The sequence below is a fragment of the Amblyraja radiata genome, chromosome 34, assembly GCF_010909765.2.
Source record: "Amblyraja radiata isolate CabotCenter1 chromosome 34, sAmbRad1.1.pri, whole genome shotgun sequence".
NCBI classification, from domain to species: Eukaryota; Metazoa; Chordata; class Chondrichthyes; order Rajiformes; family Rajidae; genus Amblyraja; species Amblyraja radiata.
In genome coordinates this window covers 13,671,868-13,685,838 of record NC_045989.1, presented here as the reverse complement: position 1 = coordinate 13,685,838, position 13,971 = coordinate 13,671,868, and the positions used below count along the sequence as shown (strand labels likewise).

General features: G+C 38.5%; 1 protein-coding gene across 1 annotated transcript in view; it reads right to left on the bottom strand.

Annotated features, from left to right (window-relative positions):
• Positions 1 to 13,971, bottom strand: part of megf11 (multiple EGF like domains 11) — a 240,773-nt gene that overhangs the window by 185,231 nt on the left and 41,571 nt on the right. The window contains exons 3-5 of the mRNA XM_033050114.1: positions 12,309 to 12,431; positions 7,737 to 7,838; positions 5,751 to 5,851 (exon numbers count right to left, since the gene is read on the bottom strand). Of these exons, the coding sequence (XP_032906005.1) occupies positions 5,751 to 5,851; positions 7,737 to 7,838; positions 12,309 to 12,421 (316 nt within the window). The 5' untranslated portion in view covers positions 12,422 to 12,431. The remainder of the gene's footprint in view (positions 1 to 5,750; positions 5,852 to 7,736; positions 7,839 to 12,308; positions 12,432 to 13,971) is intronic.

Below are 13,971 nucleotides of genomic sequence, written 5' to 3'. Positions count from 1 at the left end.
ACAACAGCATCTATGCCAGCTAAAATTGAACTAGTTATTTCATTGCCACTTTTCAACAAAATTCTATCATGTAGCACAACATTTTTAATATAAATCGGTTGGATAAAAGAAACAGATTTCATTCAAAGTGTGACAGCGAAACATGATTGCGTACCTATCCTGGAATATTGTACGTGTATGGAGACCGTGAGGGTTTCACAATGATGTTACACTGCACTGATAAGCCTCAGGCACCACAGACTGAATATGACCTTTACAGGAGGTTTGAAGCTTCTCACAACATTATTTTGAAGAGGCATGACTTCATCTGGATTGCTACCAGGGAACCTAAAGAACCCGTCTTCATCCTGATATCTATTTCTTTAGGTGTTACCTTCAGTGCTCCCATCTTCTCTGAAATCTTGTTGATCTCTGCATTACTCATTCTCTCCCTACCTTCACCAACCACATAGCTTTCCTGGAACGCAAGTGGCAAATATTTTATCCACCCTTTCTAGGATCTTCACATCCTTCCTAAGGTATGGTCCCCAGCATTTCAGTTGCAGATGTGCACAATATGACTGCTTGCTCTTGTACCTTTTGTCTTCACATATAACCCAATCCTAAAATACCTTATAGTTTACTAAGAGACCTGTCAATATGTGTTACTACATTGGTCAAAGTTTAAAAAAAAATTAAGAACAATCTTTCTTTAAGGCAGAGAATGCATGGAAGCATCATGATATTGCCCTTCCCTTTGTGTGTTTGTACAAGCATATCCCAATCCGTGTGTGTGACCTCATGGGTCTCATGTATTGCTTCTGGAGCCCACATATAAAATAAATGTTGGCTCGCCCTGTGTTGCAGTTAACGTGCCTTTAGTGACAGGAATAGTTTCTAGGTTGCTACTCTTTAAACTTTAAATGAGCCTTCTAAAACAGTCAATTGGTGCTTTCTTTATCAGTGCTTCCAAAGTATTTTCTGTATAGTTATATAACGGGTTTTCCATTACACTGTGTAAATTATAAATGATATGGGTCCAAAATAAATAAATTAGCCAATTTTAATGAAGAAAGTCACCAAACATCAACCGCATATTTTGCTTTAACCCCTGACTGACCAGCTGTTTAATCACAATATATCTGAATTTATTGTTCTTGAGAAATGTAAAAATCACATGTCATTAACGCATTATTAACAGTGTTGCTCGAGCTGCTTGTTCTTTGCTCCACTTTCCAGCATCTACAGTTTCCATTAATACTGTGTTAGATATTGTTCAAAGTACTGTAACTTTCCTAATCCCTTCCCCATCTGATTCCTTCTGCCTATCATCCCTCTGCAATTTCTTCTTACTAATTTCCATCTATCACCATCAACCTCCGTTCCTAAAATCCCCCTGCCCCTCCCTCAACAATCCCCATTTCACCAAGGTTCCAACTACCAACCTCTATTTCACCCCTCCCTCTCACCTATTCATATTGGTTACCTTCTCTCTACAATTTCAGTCATGATCCAAAATGTAAACTACCCCTTTGCCTCGACAAATGCTGCTTGACCCTTTGAGCTTCTCCAGCAATTTGTTTTTGCATTAAAGTTAAGTAAAATCATCCAATTCTTTAAATTAAACCAATGAAAAACGGAATCATTTCATTTTCTATAATGGAAACAAGTAGGATAATTTCTGTATTGCAGGATTAGCCACAACACAAGACCATCTAAATTCAGTAGTGATGGTTGGGAGCAACTATTGCCTTGCTGATGTTTTGAATAAAATGCAAAGCTTCTAAGTATTCCTCACACTGAAACTTTTGCATCTTGTTTGAATTACAATAAAATCATCAGCTGCCCCAGAATTCTCTTCAACACAGAAAAGCTCCACTGAGTAAATCCTCATAAGATACTGTTACTTTTTTTTAAAAAACATGGATTAAGCCAACAGGAAAATACATCTCAAACAAACATTGGGCTAAACCAATACTCTGCTTAAATATTTACTTCACTTGACCGAACATATTGCATCATGAAATGGCAAAGGAAAGAGAAAAACTAGAAGCTATTGAACATGTTGATGTGATTGAGATCAAAAGGTTAATACAGGTATTGAGTATTCTGAGCAACAATCTCTTTTAACTGCAAACATAATTAAAAGGCATCTCTATGACACACGTATGGTTTAATCAAGCAACTGCATTTCCAGTGTTAATGTCCCTGCAGAAAAGACTATTAAAATAAATTTTGTTTCAGAAGAATGATAAAATCTAGGACAAATCATCATTGGTTAATACATTTTAGCACCAAATAATTTAATAATTATAGTTTTCAACAGTTTTATTTTACCATCCTAAAATTGGCTTAATTCTATCTGCTTTTCTCTTTACCTCTCTTAATGACTGAGACAATTTCTTTCCTGACATCTAAATTTTCCAATTTGTCATTAGGTTTTCTCATTATGGTAGATTAATGGATTGAAGTTCTGGATCAGTACAGCAAACACTCTTCTTTAAAATAAAAAAACATTACAGCTAATTCACAATTATTCAAAGTAATGGAAAGGAGTGTCACCAAGAATAATTCAAAAATATTGATAAAGCGAAATATTTTAGACCTCATTGAAAGTCATCAAATGTATTGCACAATCTATCTTCTTTCTCTATATTACTAAAACTCCCATCTTGTTTGTTTGTCCGTTTGTTCGCCCGGCTTGTATTGCGCAAAAACGGTACACGATGGCGCTACAATTTTTGGCCCACCTTACTCACCATTGTCCTGTGATGTAAATTAAACAAGTTTTGTTCCGATTGATGGTATATTTTACACGTTATTGACGTTTAAAACTTTTTAAAAAAACAGTGTCCCCACTTTACTTGACAGGCGTCACAAAGGACACCCCACAGGTTCTCATCGCGGCCTATGCACCATTTCAGACCTTTTATTCCTCCGTCACAACGGCGACCCGACGGTTCCACGGGCAGGTTTCCTTCCATTTTAATTTCGGCCCCCCCCCCCCCCGGGGACCGGGGGGCAGGAACAGGCTGCGCCAGGTGCCCTCGGTCTCTCCCTCCCCTCCTCCGGCTCTGATGCTCATCCCTCTTCTTCCCCAATCCCCCCAACAGCACCCGCCTCAAGCCCTCCCCCGGCTCCAGGACGCTCGTCCCCCCCCCCCCTCGACAACCCCGGCCTCAAGTACAACTTCATCGCCGCTCTGATGGAGAAAACGGAGCCGGCAGTGGTTTACATCGAGATCCTGGGGAGGTGAGGAGGGAAGCTGAGGGGATTGAGGAAGAGGAGGGGGTAGGGAGGGAGAGGGAGGGGAAAGTGGGGGAGGTGAGGAGGGAGAGTGGGAGGGGAGAGGGGTTATGGATGGAGGGAGGGAGGGAGTGACTGAGGGTAGGGGAAAGGAGAGGAAGGGAGAAGTGTGGGAAGGAGTGGGGGAGGGAAGGAAGACAGGAGAAAGAAGAGGGAGGGTGAAGAGGAGGGGGAGTGAGTCCTGGGGATGAGGGGGAATGGAGGAGGATAAGGGTAGGAAGAGGGATGGCGAAGCGTAGTTGGCGGATGGTTGCCGTGATGGTGAGGTGCAGTTGGGGGAGGGTTGCCGTGACTCACGTCACAACGGGGATCTCTGGCATTACAACGGGAACCCCTCAGCTGCGCCTGCGCAGTTGGGGGCTATGGGTGAGTACTGGAATATTGCGTTGGGGGAATGGGACCCAACAGGTCCCACTTGGTCTATATGTTGTTAAAAGTACTCAGTATGTTTCTATTTAAAATGTGTTTTAGTGGTATATGTTTCCAATATCACAAGCAAACCACGTTTCTCAATATTTAAAATCATTCATTTTCATTTGCAGACAGATTTACTGGACAGCGCTGCACTTCAAAATTAATGCATCGTTGTATTTTAATGTATGACAGTAATTAATGTGCCATTACTGTTCTAACTGTAGTTTATTCTTACAGGAGTGAATATACTCCTATTGTATTCTGTGGAAGCAGGCTTCAAAGCCTGGAAGCATAGGCTTTTTAAACTGACATAACTGTCTTTTGAAACCTCACGGTGAGTGAAGTTGCAAAGGATGTTACAGTGGCATAGCGGTAGAGTTGCTGCCATATAGGGCCAGAGACCCGGGTTCGATTCTGACTATGAGAAGTTTGTACGTTCAGCCTGTGACCGCGTGGATTTTCCCCAGGTGCTCTGGTTTTCTCCCACATTCCAAAGACATACAGGTTTGTACATTAATTTACATCCCTAGTGTGTAGGTCTAGAACTAGTGTACGGGTGATCGCTGTTCGGCGTGGATTCAGTGTGCTAAAGGGCCTATTTCCATCCTGTATCTCTAAACTAAGATTATGCCCGCATAGCAGTAAATCAACTGCTTGTTAATCAAAGCTCCACTGTATAATATGCTCACAAGTATAAAAACATTTTACATCCAACTAATTACATCTATATTGTAGTCACTGTTGTTGCACAGACAGGAAGTAACAACTAATCTTAATTTATGTAAATCTGACCAACAGAGTGCTGTAGTTTAATCTGGCAATGATTAGGTACAAGATGATTTCAGCTTTGTCATGATATTTAAATACATGATAGTCTAATGAGGCCCATCAAAATCATGCTAGAGAGAAGTTTACAAACAAGTCCAGATGATCAACATATTTATGGAGAATGTATTGCAGGTGAATCGGTGGCGGGCGTGGTGGTAATGTTGAGGAGCAGCCTGGTCCCAAATTATTATTGTGGGGTGGTCAATGGAGTATTCCTACACTATGCTGCTCGAACATAAAATGTTAGGATCCCATGTGATTCACAAACTATCTCCTCCCATATAATGAGGGTTCTTCTGCTTGAAACAAAAATACCAAAATTCCAAACTACAAAAGTGTTGGCAAACTTGTAGACTAATCTACCAGCCTCAAATAATACCTAATTCAATAGGTTAGATTTTACGTTCTCACAGCAAAAAATAATGGTGATTAAATTATAAATGTTCAGCAAAACACCAGAACATCTTTAATAAGCAAATCTATAGCTGAAAGTTGTATCCATAAGAAATTACAACACAGCAGACACAAGAGACCACAGATGCTGGAATCTGGATCGTAACAAAAACTGATGGAGGAACTCAGCCGGTCGAATAGCATCCATTGAGAGAAATAAATTGTTGATATTTTGGTCCGAGACCCTACATCAGGAATGATATTCCAGCATTGTTCAGTACTGAATTATGTCAACTTACGGTATCTCTAACTCTCAACAGTCTAAATCAAAGATCAAAGGAACCAAACTATCACTGCAGGGTAAATCATGTGAGTTCCCTTGTTTACTGAGGGATCTTTACATACATATGGCCAGTGATTCTTCCATAGAGATTGCTCCATACAGTGGTTACTATCTTGCAAAATCTTTCTGTGGCTGCCCTAACACTCCAAGGTGTCTCAGAGCAGCTGACTGATATAAGTACACCACGATTATGCTAAGCATTGAAATACATTGGTTAGGCTGCACTTGAACTGTGTGCAAGCCCAGTTTCATATTTTAAGAAAACTTTCATCACAAAAAAGACTGAGCAAAGCAAACTGTTTCAATAAACTATTAGAACAATTTCAAAAATATTGATTGATAGTTTGAAACTGAACTACAACAACCGGTGAAATGTGGACTTCACATGAGGAATAACATTGCAAACACCCTCTCAGAAGATAAAGAAACAAAATATAGGAAAAGTGATAGTCCAGCAAAGTACATTTAGTTAAAAATCAACACTTACGGACACATAAATCTTCACTTTCATAATATCCAGGGCAGCATTGTGATCTCCTTCTATACATTGTTCTTAGACCTCTACGATAAGCTGTTTTGTAGCTTATTCTGGAGAAAATATTAAATTTCTGTGATTTTTGGTATCTAAAGATTTGTGCAAATCACACTTACAATTAATTTATGTAATTAGCAACTAGAAAGTTCACAAATTTTCAATGATATGCAAATCAACACAACAATCTTACCACACATACTTAACATCCGTTTATTTATATATCTAATAGAAACATATTGGCATTAAAATAGTTAAGATATTACATAATGCACCTGTAGGCAAAATAATCTTGAAGTATCAAATCTACATGCTGAAGTTATTACAGACATGAGTCAATTTCTAACACAAGGATAAGGTGCAGGGGTGGCCTGACCATCGTTTAGGTCCCCTGTAACATTCCAAAATGTTACAGTTGCCAAGAGTCCAAATGGTAAACAATTAGATTACACAGACCAAAACTCCTTTAGGTTCTCAAATTATAGGTCCCTGACGGAGAAAACACTTTTGAGTTCTATGATGCCATTAAACTGTTAATATCATATTGTACTTTTCCTCACAGAGGTTTACTGGGAGACAAGTTAATAAAAAAAGAATAATTAAGTAACATATTTTGTTTTGAGATGTGTATACGAGTGTATTTGTATATACGGCATATTATTTTTGAAAACGTTAATGATTATAATGCAGCAATTGGCCCAGAGTTTGGGATAGCTTTTAAAAATAACAATTATCTTCAAACTTTAAAGTAAATTTATCATGAGAACATAAGACATAGCAGAATTAGGCCATTTGGCCCATCGAATCTGCTCCACCATTTGATAAAAGCTGATCTATTTTTCCCTCTCAACCCAATTCTCCTTCCTTCTCCCCATAACCATTGATGACTTTACTAATCAAGAACCTATCAATCTCAGTTTAAAAAATACTCAATGACCTGACCTCTATTGCCATCTGTGGCAATAAATTCCACGGATTCACCACCATCTGGCTAAAGAAGTGCCTCCTCATCTCCATTCTAAACATACATCCTTTTATTCTGAGGCGGTGCCATCAGCTCCTGAACTCTCCCAGTCCTGGAAATATCCTCTCCACATCCACTCTATCGAGTCCTTTCATTATTCGGTAGATTCCAATGAGATCCCCATCATCCATCTAAGCTCCAACGACTTTGCATGCTCCTCGTACATTAAAACAATCATCCCCATGAACACCTTTGTAAACCTCCTCTGGACCTTTCCAATGTCAGCACATCCTGCCTCAGATATGGAGCAATATTCACAATATGTGAAATGTGGCCTGACCAACATCATGGAAAGCCTCAGCATTACATCCTTGCTTTTATTCTATTATCTTTTTATTCTAGTCCTCTTGAAATGAATGCTAACATTGCATTTGCCTTCCTTACCATCAACTCGACCTGCAAATTGTTGTTTTGGGAATTCTGCACCAGCACTTCCAAAACCATTTGCACCTCCAATATCTGAATCCTCTCCTCATTTAGAAAATAATTTACGCTTTTGTTCCTTGTACCAAAGTGCAGGACCATACATTTTGCTACGCAGTATTCCATTTGCCACTTCTTTGTCCACTCTCCCAACATGTCCAAGCCCTTCTGCAGACTCTCTGCTTCCTCGGTACTACCTGCCCTCCACCTATCTTTGTATCATCCATGGGGTCATAGATGATATTAGGACATTCTTCTCATTATTTATAACAATTACCTAAACCAATTGATGATATTATTACCTGGGCCATTCTCATGTATCCACTATTTTTTAAGAATTATATGCCATGGTGTGCTATTTAAATATGTTTTATGTCAACAACGGACACCAAGGTAGCTGTGAATAACAAGAAATGAACAGGTAAACGATGAAATACCCACTGAAATATTAATTTTTGCTCTATATAATGAATGTTTACCCATTTCATACCAACCTGTGTCTGGTGCATTTAAACCAATTAAGAATATCCATGCATCTAGTATAGTAGACCTGGTCAAATGGATGGGCATATGATTCCTGAACTGTGACAGCATAACTGAAAAAAAAGCACAATAAATAATTTTAATGATCTTGAGCTGATAATGAGAACAGACATCAATATATATCATCATATACTTATTAAAAGTCTGAACTTGTATGTGTGTGTATATGTGTGTGTATATGTGGTCGTCTTTACATCTTCGCAAAAGCACTACGTGGTAACGATTACATTTTTACATATTCTGATTGACATTTTTCCCCTCGAGGCCGAGAGCACCTCCACTGAACATTTTATGCTTTATTTCTCGACTTATTACTGATTAAAAGTCAGAAGTATAAAAGCATCAAAAGACTTTGAATTTAAAAGGACCAGCTTTCACTGATGATGTCACAATGGCTCGGCTAGCAGTGATCAGCTTCTCTGAAGATTTAGACAATAGGCAATAGGTGCACGAGTAGGCCATTCGGCCCTTCGAGCCAGCACCGCCATTCAATGTGATCATGGCTGATCATCCCTAATCAGTACCCCATTCCTACCTTCTCCCCATATCCCCTGACTCCGCTATCTTTAAGAGACCTATCTAGCTCTCTTGAAAGTATCCAGACAACCGGCAGAGAATTCCACACTCACTTTTTCACAACTCTCTGTGAAAAAGTGTTTCCTCATCTCAGTTCTAAATGGCTTACCCCTTATTCTTGAACAGTGGCCCCTGGTTCTGGTCTCCCCCAAAATCGGGAACACGTTTCCTGCCTCTAGCGTGTCCAAACCCTTAATAAACTTATATGTTTCAATCAGATACCCTCTCATCCTTCTAAACTCCAGAGCATACAAGCCCAGCGGCTCCACTCACTCAGCATATGACAGTCCCGCATTCCCGGGAATTAACCTTGTAAACCTATGCTGCACTCCCTCAATAGCAATAAAGTCATTCCTCAAATTAGGGGACCAAAACTGCACACAATACTCCAGGTGTGGTCTCACTAGGGCCCTATACAACTGCAGAATGACCTCTTTGCTCCTATACTCAACTCCTCTTGTTATGAAGGCCAACATGCCATTCGCTTTCTTCACTGCCTGTATTTACCTATATCATCCTATATTTCACGTTATTCGCGATTAAAGCTTTAAAAATGCCAACTTTCACAAGATTTTTACTGTTAAAATCATTCCTGCCAGCTTCCAACGCACTACGATCCAATGTTGCGACACAGGAACACTATAAACGTTTTACCTCACAGGAGGGGGAGGGCGAATTGCTATTGCAACATGCAGGGCAAGTGCAATTGGGGGCTATGGGTAGGGAACGGGTGCGTTGGGGGAGCAGACCCAACGGGTCTGCACTTGATCTAGTGTATATGTATGTATGCGTATATATGCGTATATATATATGTGTGTGTGTGTGTGTACACATATATATACACACACACACATATATAAAATACACATATATATATATATATATCTACAAGGCCGGTTACTAATCTTATTAATATTAATAGCAATATTATTATTTCTGTCACTTTCAACGAAAAAACATGGGTTTATAAAAGTTTATGTAAGTAATTTTGAAATTCATTGAAATCGTAACGTAGTTCAGCTGTAAGTCAAAAAGTTGTTGCAATTACACAATCATAGAAATTGATTAAATTATAGCTATGTGATTGAAGGGCTCGTTTAGACACTTATCAAGAGATGTCAGCAACTCTGCTTCCATCACTGTCTCAGGCAGTGTATTCCAGGTACACCATTCTCTGGGTGAGAAAGGTCCTCCTCAGATCTCCACTAAAAACCTCTTACCCCTTACCCTATATCTATGTCTTGTAGTTTTATTGACCTCTGATGTGGAGAAAGGTTTCCTGCATCCTATTGATACCCCTCACCATTTTATGTATCTTGAACATATTCCTCCTTTGCTCTGCGAAAAATACATTGCTTCTCCAGCCGCTCCTCATAACTGAATTGCACCTTCCCAGTCAACTTTATTAGTGTGCTGCAAGGACATCAGAATTTCCCCTGAATAAGGGGATTAATAAAGTTTAATCTAATCTAATCTAACATCCTGACGAATCTTATGTGAACCATCTCCAGCACTATCAAATCTTTTCTATACTGTGGTGACCAGAGCTGCAGGCAGTATTCCAGCCCCAGCAATCTTCTCACTTACTCCCTATAGCAGTCTGGCATAAATCCCATCTGGCTGTGGAGATTGATCTGCCTTTAAGCTTGCTGAGGTATTGAGTACATTTCCCTTTATTTCAGGAGACCTTCACTAGACTTTCACCTACCCCTTTACTGATTTTTTCAACACAAATAGACCCAAAATGATGGAGTAACTCAGTGGGTCAGGCAGGATCTCTGGAGAAAAAGGATGGGTGATGTTTTGGCTCGGGACCAGTCTTCAGGCAAGGTCTGTTCATTTTGTGAATACTGATGAAAAGTATTTATTTAGGACCTTACTTATACCTCTGGTTCCGTGTCCTTCTTGTCCCTAATGTGCTAAACTCTTCTCCTTGTTATTTCTTTTTGTCTGTAATATACATAAAATGTCTTTGGTTTTATTTTAATCCTGTCCACTAGTGATAATTCTAGTTGTCATCATAATTTCCTTTTTAAGCACATCTCTACACTTTTGATACTCTTGACGGGCCTGCCCTGTCTTTAGTACTCAATACCTCCCATATGCTTCCTTTGCAGGTTTCCCCACATCCATTAGTGCATAAAATGATGAAAACGAGTCTTATGGCAATATCTTCTTTCTGCAACTATACGATGAAGTAGTGTTCGAAATAGTTGTATGCCATGTTTTGTGGGATCTGAGAAGCTTCCGTTTCTAACTCATTTCTCAGTGCCAGACCCTACCAGTTAATGGTATAAATAGCTCCACCAAAATTAACTGCAGGAAGCTGAGTAGACCATCTATCTCAAATGCATTCTGAACTACCTAAGAAATATACTACTAGAAAGAGTGTAGGCCAGCAAAATCAGATCCTTTAATCTGACAGATTTGATGATTCATTAAACAAAGTTATACAAAGTCTATCACTATCTTAAGGTGAAAAATCATGTTTCCATTCTACTTTTTAAGAACGATGGCTGAGATCAGGAATCATGATTGCAAAGCTTGCCATTTTCATTTGGGGCATTCTACTGTCTACTTCTACAAGTCATTTGATTCCTATCATGAAATTCCAAGGAAAGACACAAAATGCTGGAATAACTCAGCGAGTCCTACTGCATTCCTGGACCACGTGGATTAGTGACGTTTTGGGTCGGCTCGGCACCCTTCTTTAGACCCAAATCTTCAGATGAAATTCCAATTTTGTTATATTGTAGATGCTATTATATATGCACATTAAATTAAACGTTTCTTTGAGAGAATCAGACACATTGTTGGTAACTGCTTAATAATCAACATTTAATCCCAAAGGGCAATAAAGGCTACTCACTGCAGGCTTCCACTGCAATGTGATTTATTAACGTGTACTTGACAAAGTCATCATGTGAAATACAGCAAATCAATACAAGTATTTAATCTAGCTTTTCTCTTGATTAGAATGTTGCACTCATACCAATTTGCCCAATCAATAGTTTGAGGTGTGCTTTTGGTTTGCAAATGCTTTATTTAAAAAAAAAGTAGGAAGGTTTGGCCACTTGATTCACCTCAATCATTCTATTAATGAATTTGTTGTTACTTTAACAAGCTTGTTTTAAATGACCTCGGCTTTGTTTTAAATTCTAATGGTATGTACTTCATGCTCTGCATTTTATTATATCCAGTCTTTTGCTTTTTTTCCCTTTGATTTTTCCATGTAACTGTTTTAACCACACTCACATTTTGTTTGATGGTAAAAATCCAGCTACATAAGCAAAGCTGAATTCTGTCTTAATACTTTTTTTAACCTAATATAATCATATTGTGTAGCAAGAAATGGTACTAACATCAGGTAAAATATTGCTTCCATTTATTGAAAGTTTTTCATCTTCCACGATAGAAAATTGAATTTATCATCTTAATAGTAGATTATTATTTTTAATTTTATAAAAACCAAGCTCCAAATTATTATTGTTCATTATGTTCAATGTACATTTGCCTCTTAATGTGGTACATCTTTTCTTGTTGCACAATCTTCTTTTATATATGATTTTATTTAAACACAGTTTAAGTACAGATATATTTATCAATCCTATAACTTTATTTCATTTTTACAATAGTTATCCTTTAAGTTGATTTAAGCAATACACCTGCTCATCCATCAAAAAAACATAATTTATGAATTATACTGATATTAAGTTTAATTTATTTAGGAACCTCATAGAATTACAAAGAATACAGAAGAAATTATTGTAGCCCTTGCTGATGAGCATGATAAAGCAACAAAATTAAAATAAAGTTACTACAAACACAAGAAAAAATTAAAAGGATACAGCATTATGCCTATTGCCAAATCTCCTCAATTTCATGACTAAAACTTAACATTGCACATAAAATTCATGAAGGAATAAACAAAAACAGATTGCATTTACCTTTCCCAGTGGCTGCACACATTAGGATCATCGGGATTTAGACACAATACCACTCTTTCAAGGTAACAAATTAACAACGCCCATTGGCACCAACGCGAGGCAGCACAAACCATTCTCCCAAATCTAAAGAAAACAAAAAACTGATTAAAAATTCAGTGCTCGTAATGCTAAATTTTAGCACACATGCAAGTTCATGTTTTATCAAAACAACTTCCATCATTACAGGATATTTACATATTTTGCACATAAGAGTCAACTCTTTGTCATATGCATCGGATATGAACAGGAACAATGAAATTCGTACTTACAGTAGTTTTACTGGCAAATTAGATGCAACAATAAACTTTCAGTAATTTTTGGTAAACTCGGCCATGATAGTGAAAAAAACAAAGTATGTAGAGCAACCAAAGTAGTTCAAGAACCACATGTTTGATGAAAAAAAACATGTGCTTGAACCTGAAAAGTAATGATTCTTCGGCTCCTGTACTATCCTCCCAATGGTAACAGCAAGAAGAGAGCATGGCAAAGTTGGCATTGTCTTTGATGATATTCGCTGCCTTCTTGAGGCAGCACTTCCTATAGATGCCTTTAACAGTAGTGAGTTCAATATCCATGACAGATGGTGTAATGTGCACCACTTTTTGCAGCCTGTTCTTGAACATTTGAATTTCTGAACCAGCCTGTAATGCAAATCACTTTGCATGATCCGTACTGAAGAGAGGATACGGTGGAGAGGATATGGTGGAAAGTGTAGAAGTTCAATAGAGTATTCAGCGACATATCAAATCTCCCCAAACTCTTGCATAAGTAGAGGTGTTTGTGAGATTTATTTGTTATCAATGCGTAGGGCCCAGAATATATCAGATATGTCTGCCTAGGAACTTGAAGCTTTTGGCCCTATCCACCACCATCCAACCAAAAAGACCAGGTGCATAGTTCCTTGACTTTCCCTTCTTGAGGACAACAATCTGCTCTTAGGTCTTGTTAATGTTGAGAGCAAGCTTGCAGTTCTGGCACCACTCAATCAGATCCCTGATCGTCCACCTGTACTCTGACTCAATTTTAGCCATTATTCTTCCAACGATGGGAGTATAATTGGCAAATTTAAAGATGGCACTGCAGCTATGTCTGGCTACACTGTCATCAATATAGAGAAAGTAGAGTAGGGAACCAAGCACGCAGCCCTAAGGTGCCCGGATGATTATAATTGTTTGTTTGTTTTTTGAGTATGTGTGTTTGTGTATATATACACACACTGAACTTTATTTCTCTCATTTATGTACTATATTTACATATTCTGTTGTGCTGCAGCAAGTAAGAATTTCATTGTTCTATCTGGAACATATCACAATAAAACACTCTTGACTATCTTGATAGACGGTGATCAGGAGGTATTGTTGCTCATTTATACTGATAGACATCTACCGATGAGGAAATCCAGGATCTAGTTACATAAGGAGGAGCAGACACCGAATTGACTCAGTTTGATAACATGTTTGGAAGGGATGATGATGTTGATCAACGAGCTGTCGTCAATGAACAACAGTCCAACGTATGTGTTCCTGATATCCAAGTGGTCCAGCGCAGAGTGGAGAGCCAGCAGTTCACATCCGTTGTTGATTTGTTATGGCAGTAAATTAATTGAAGTGGTTCCAGGTCATTA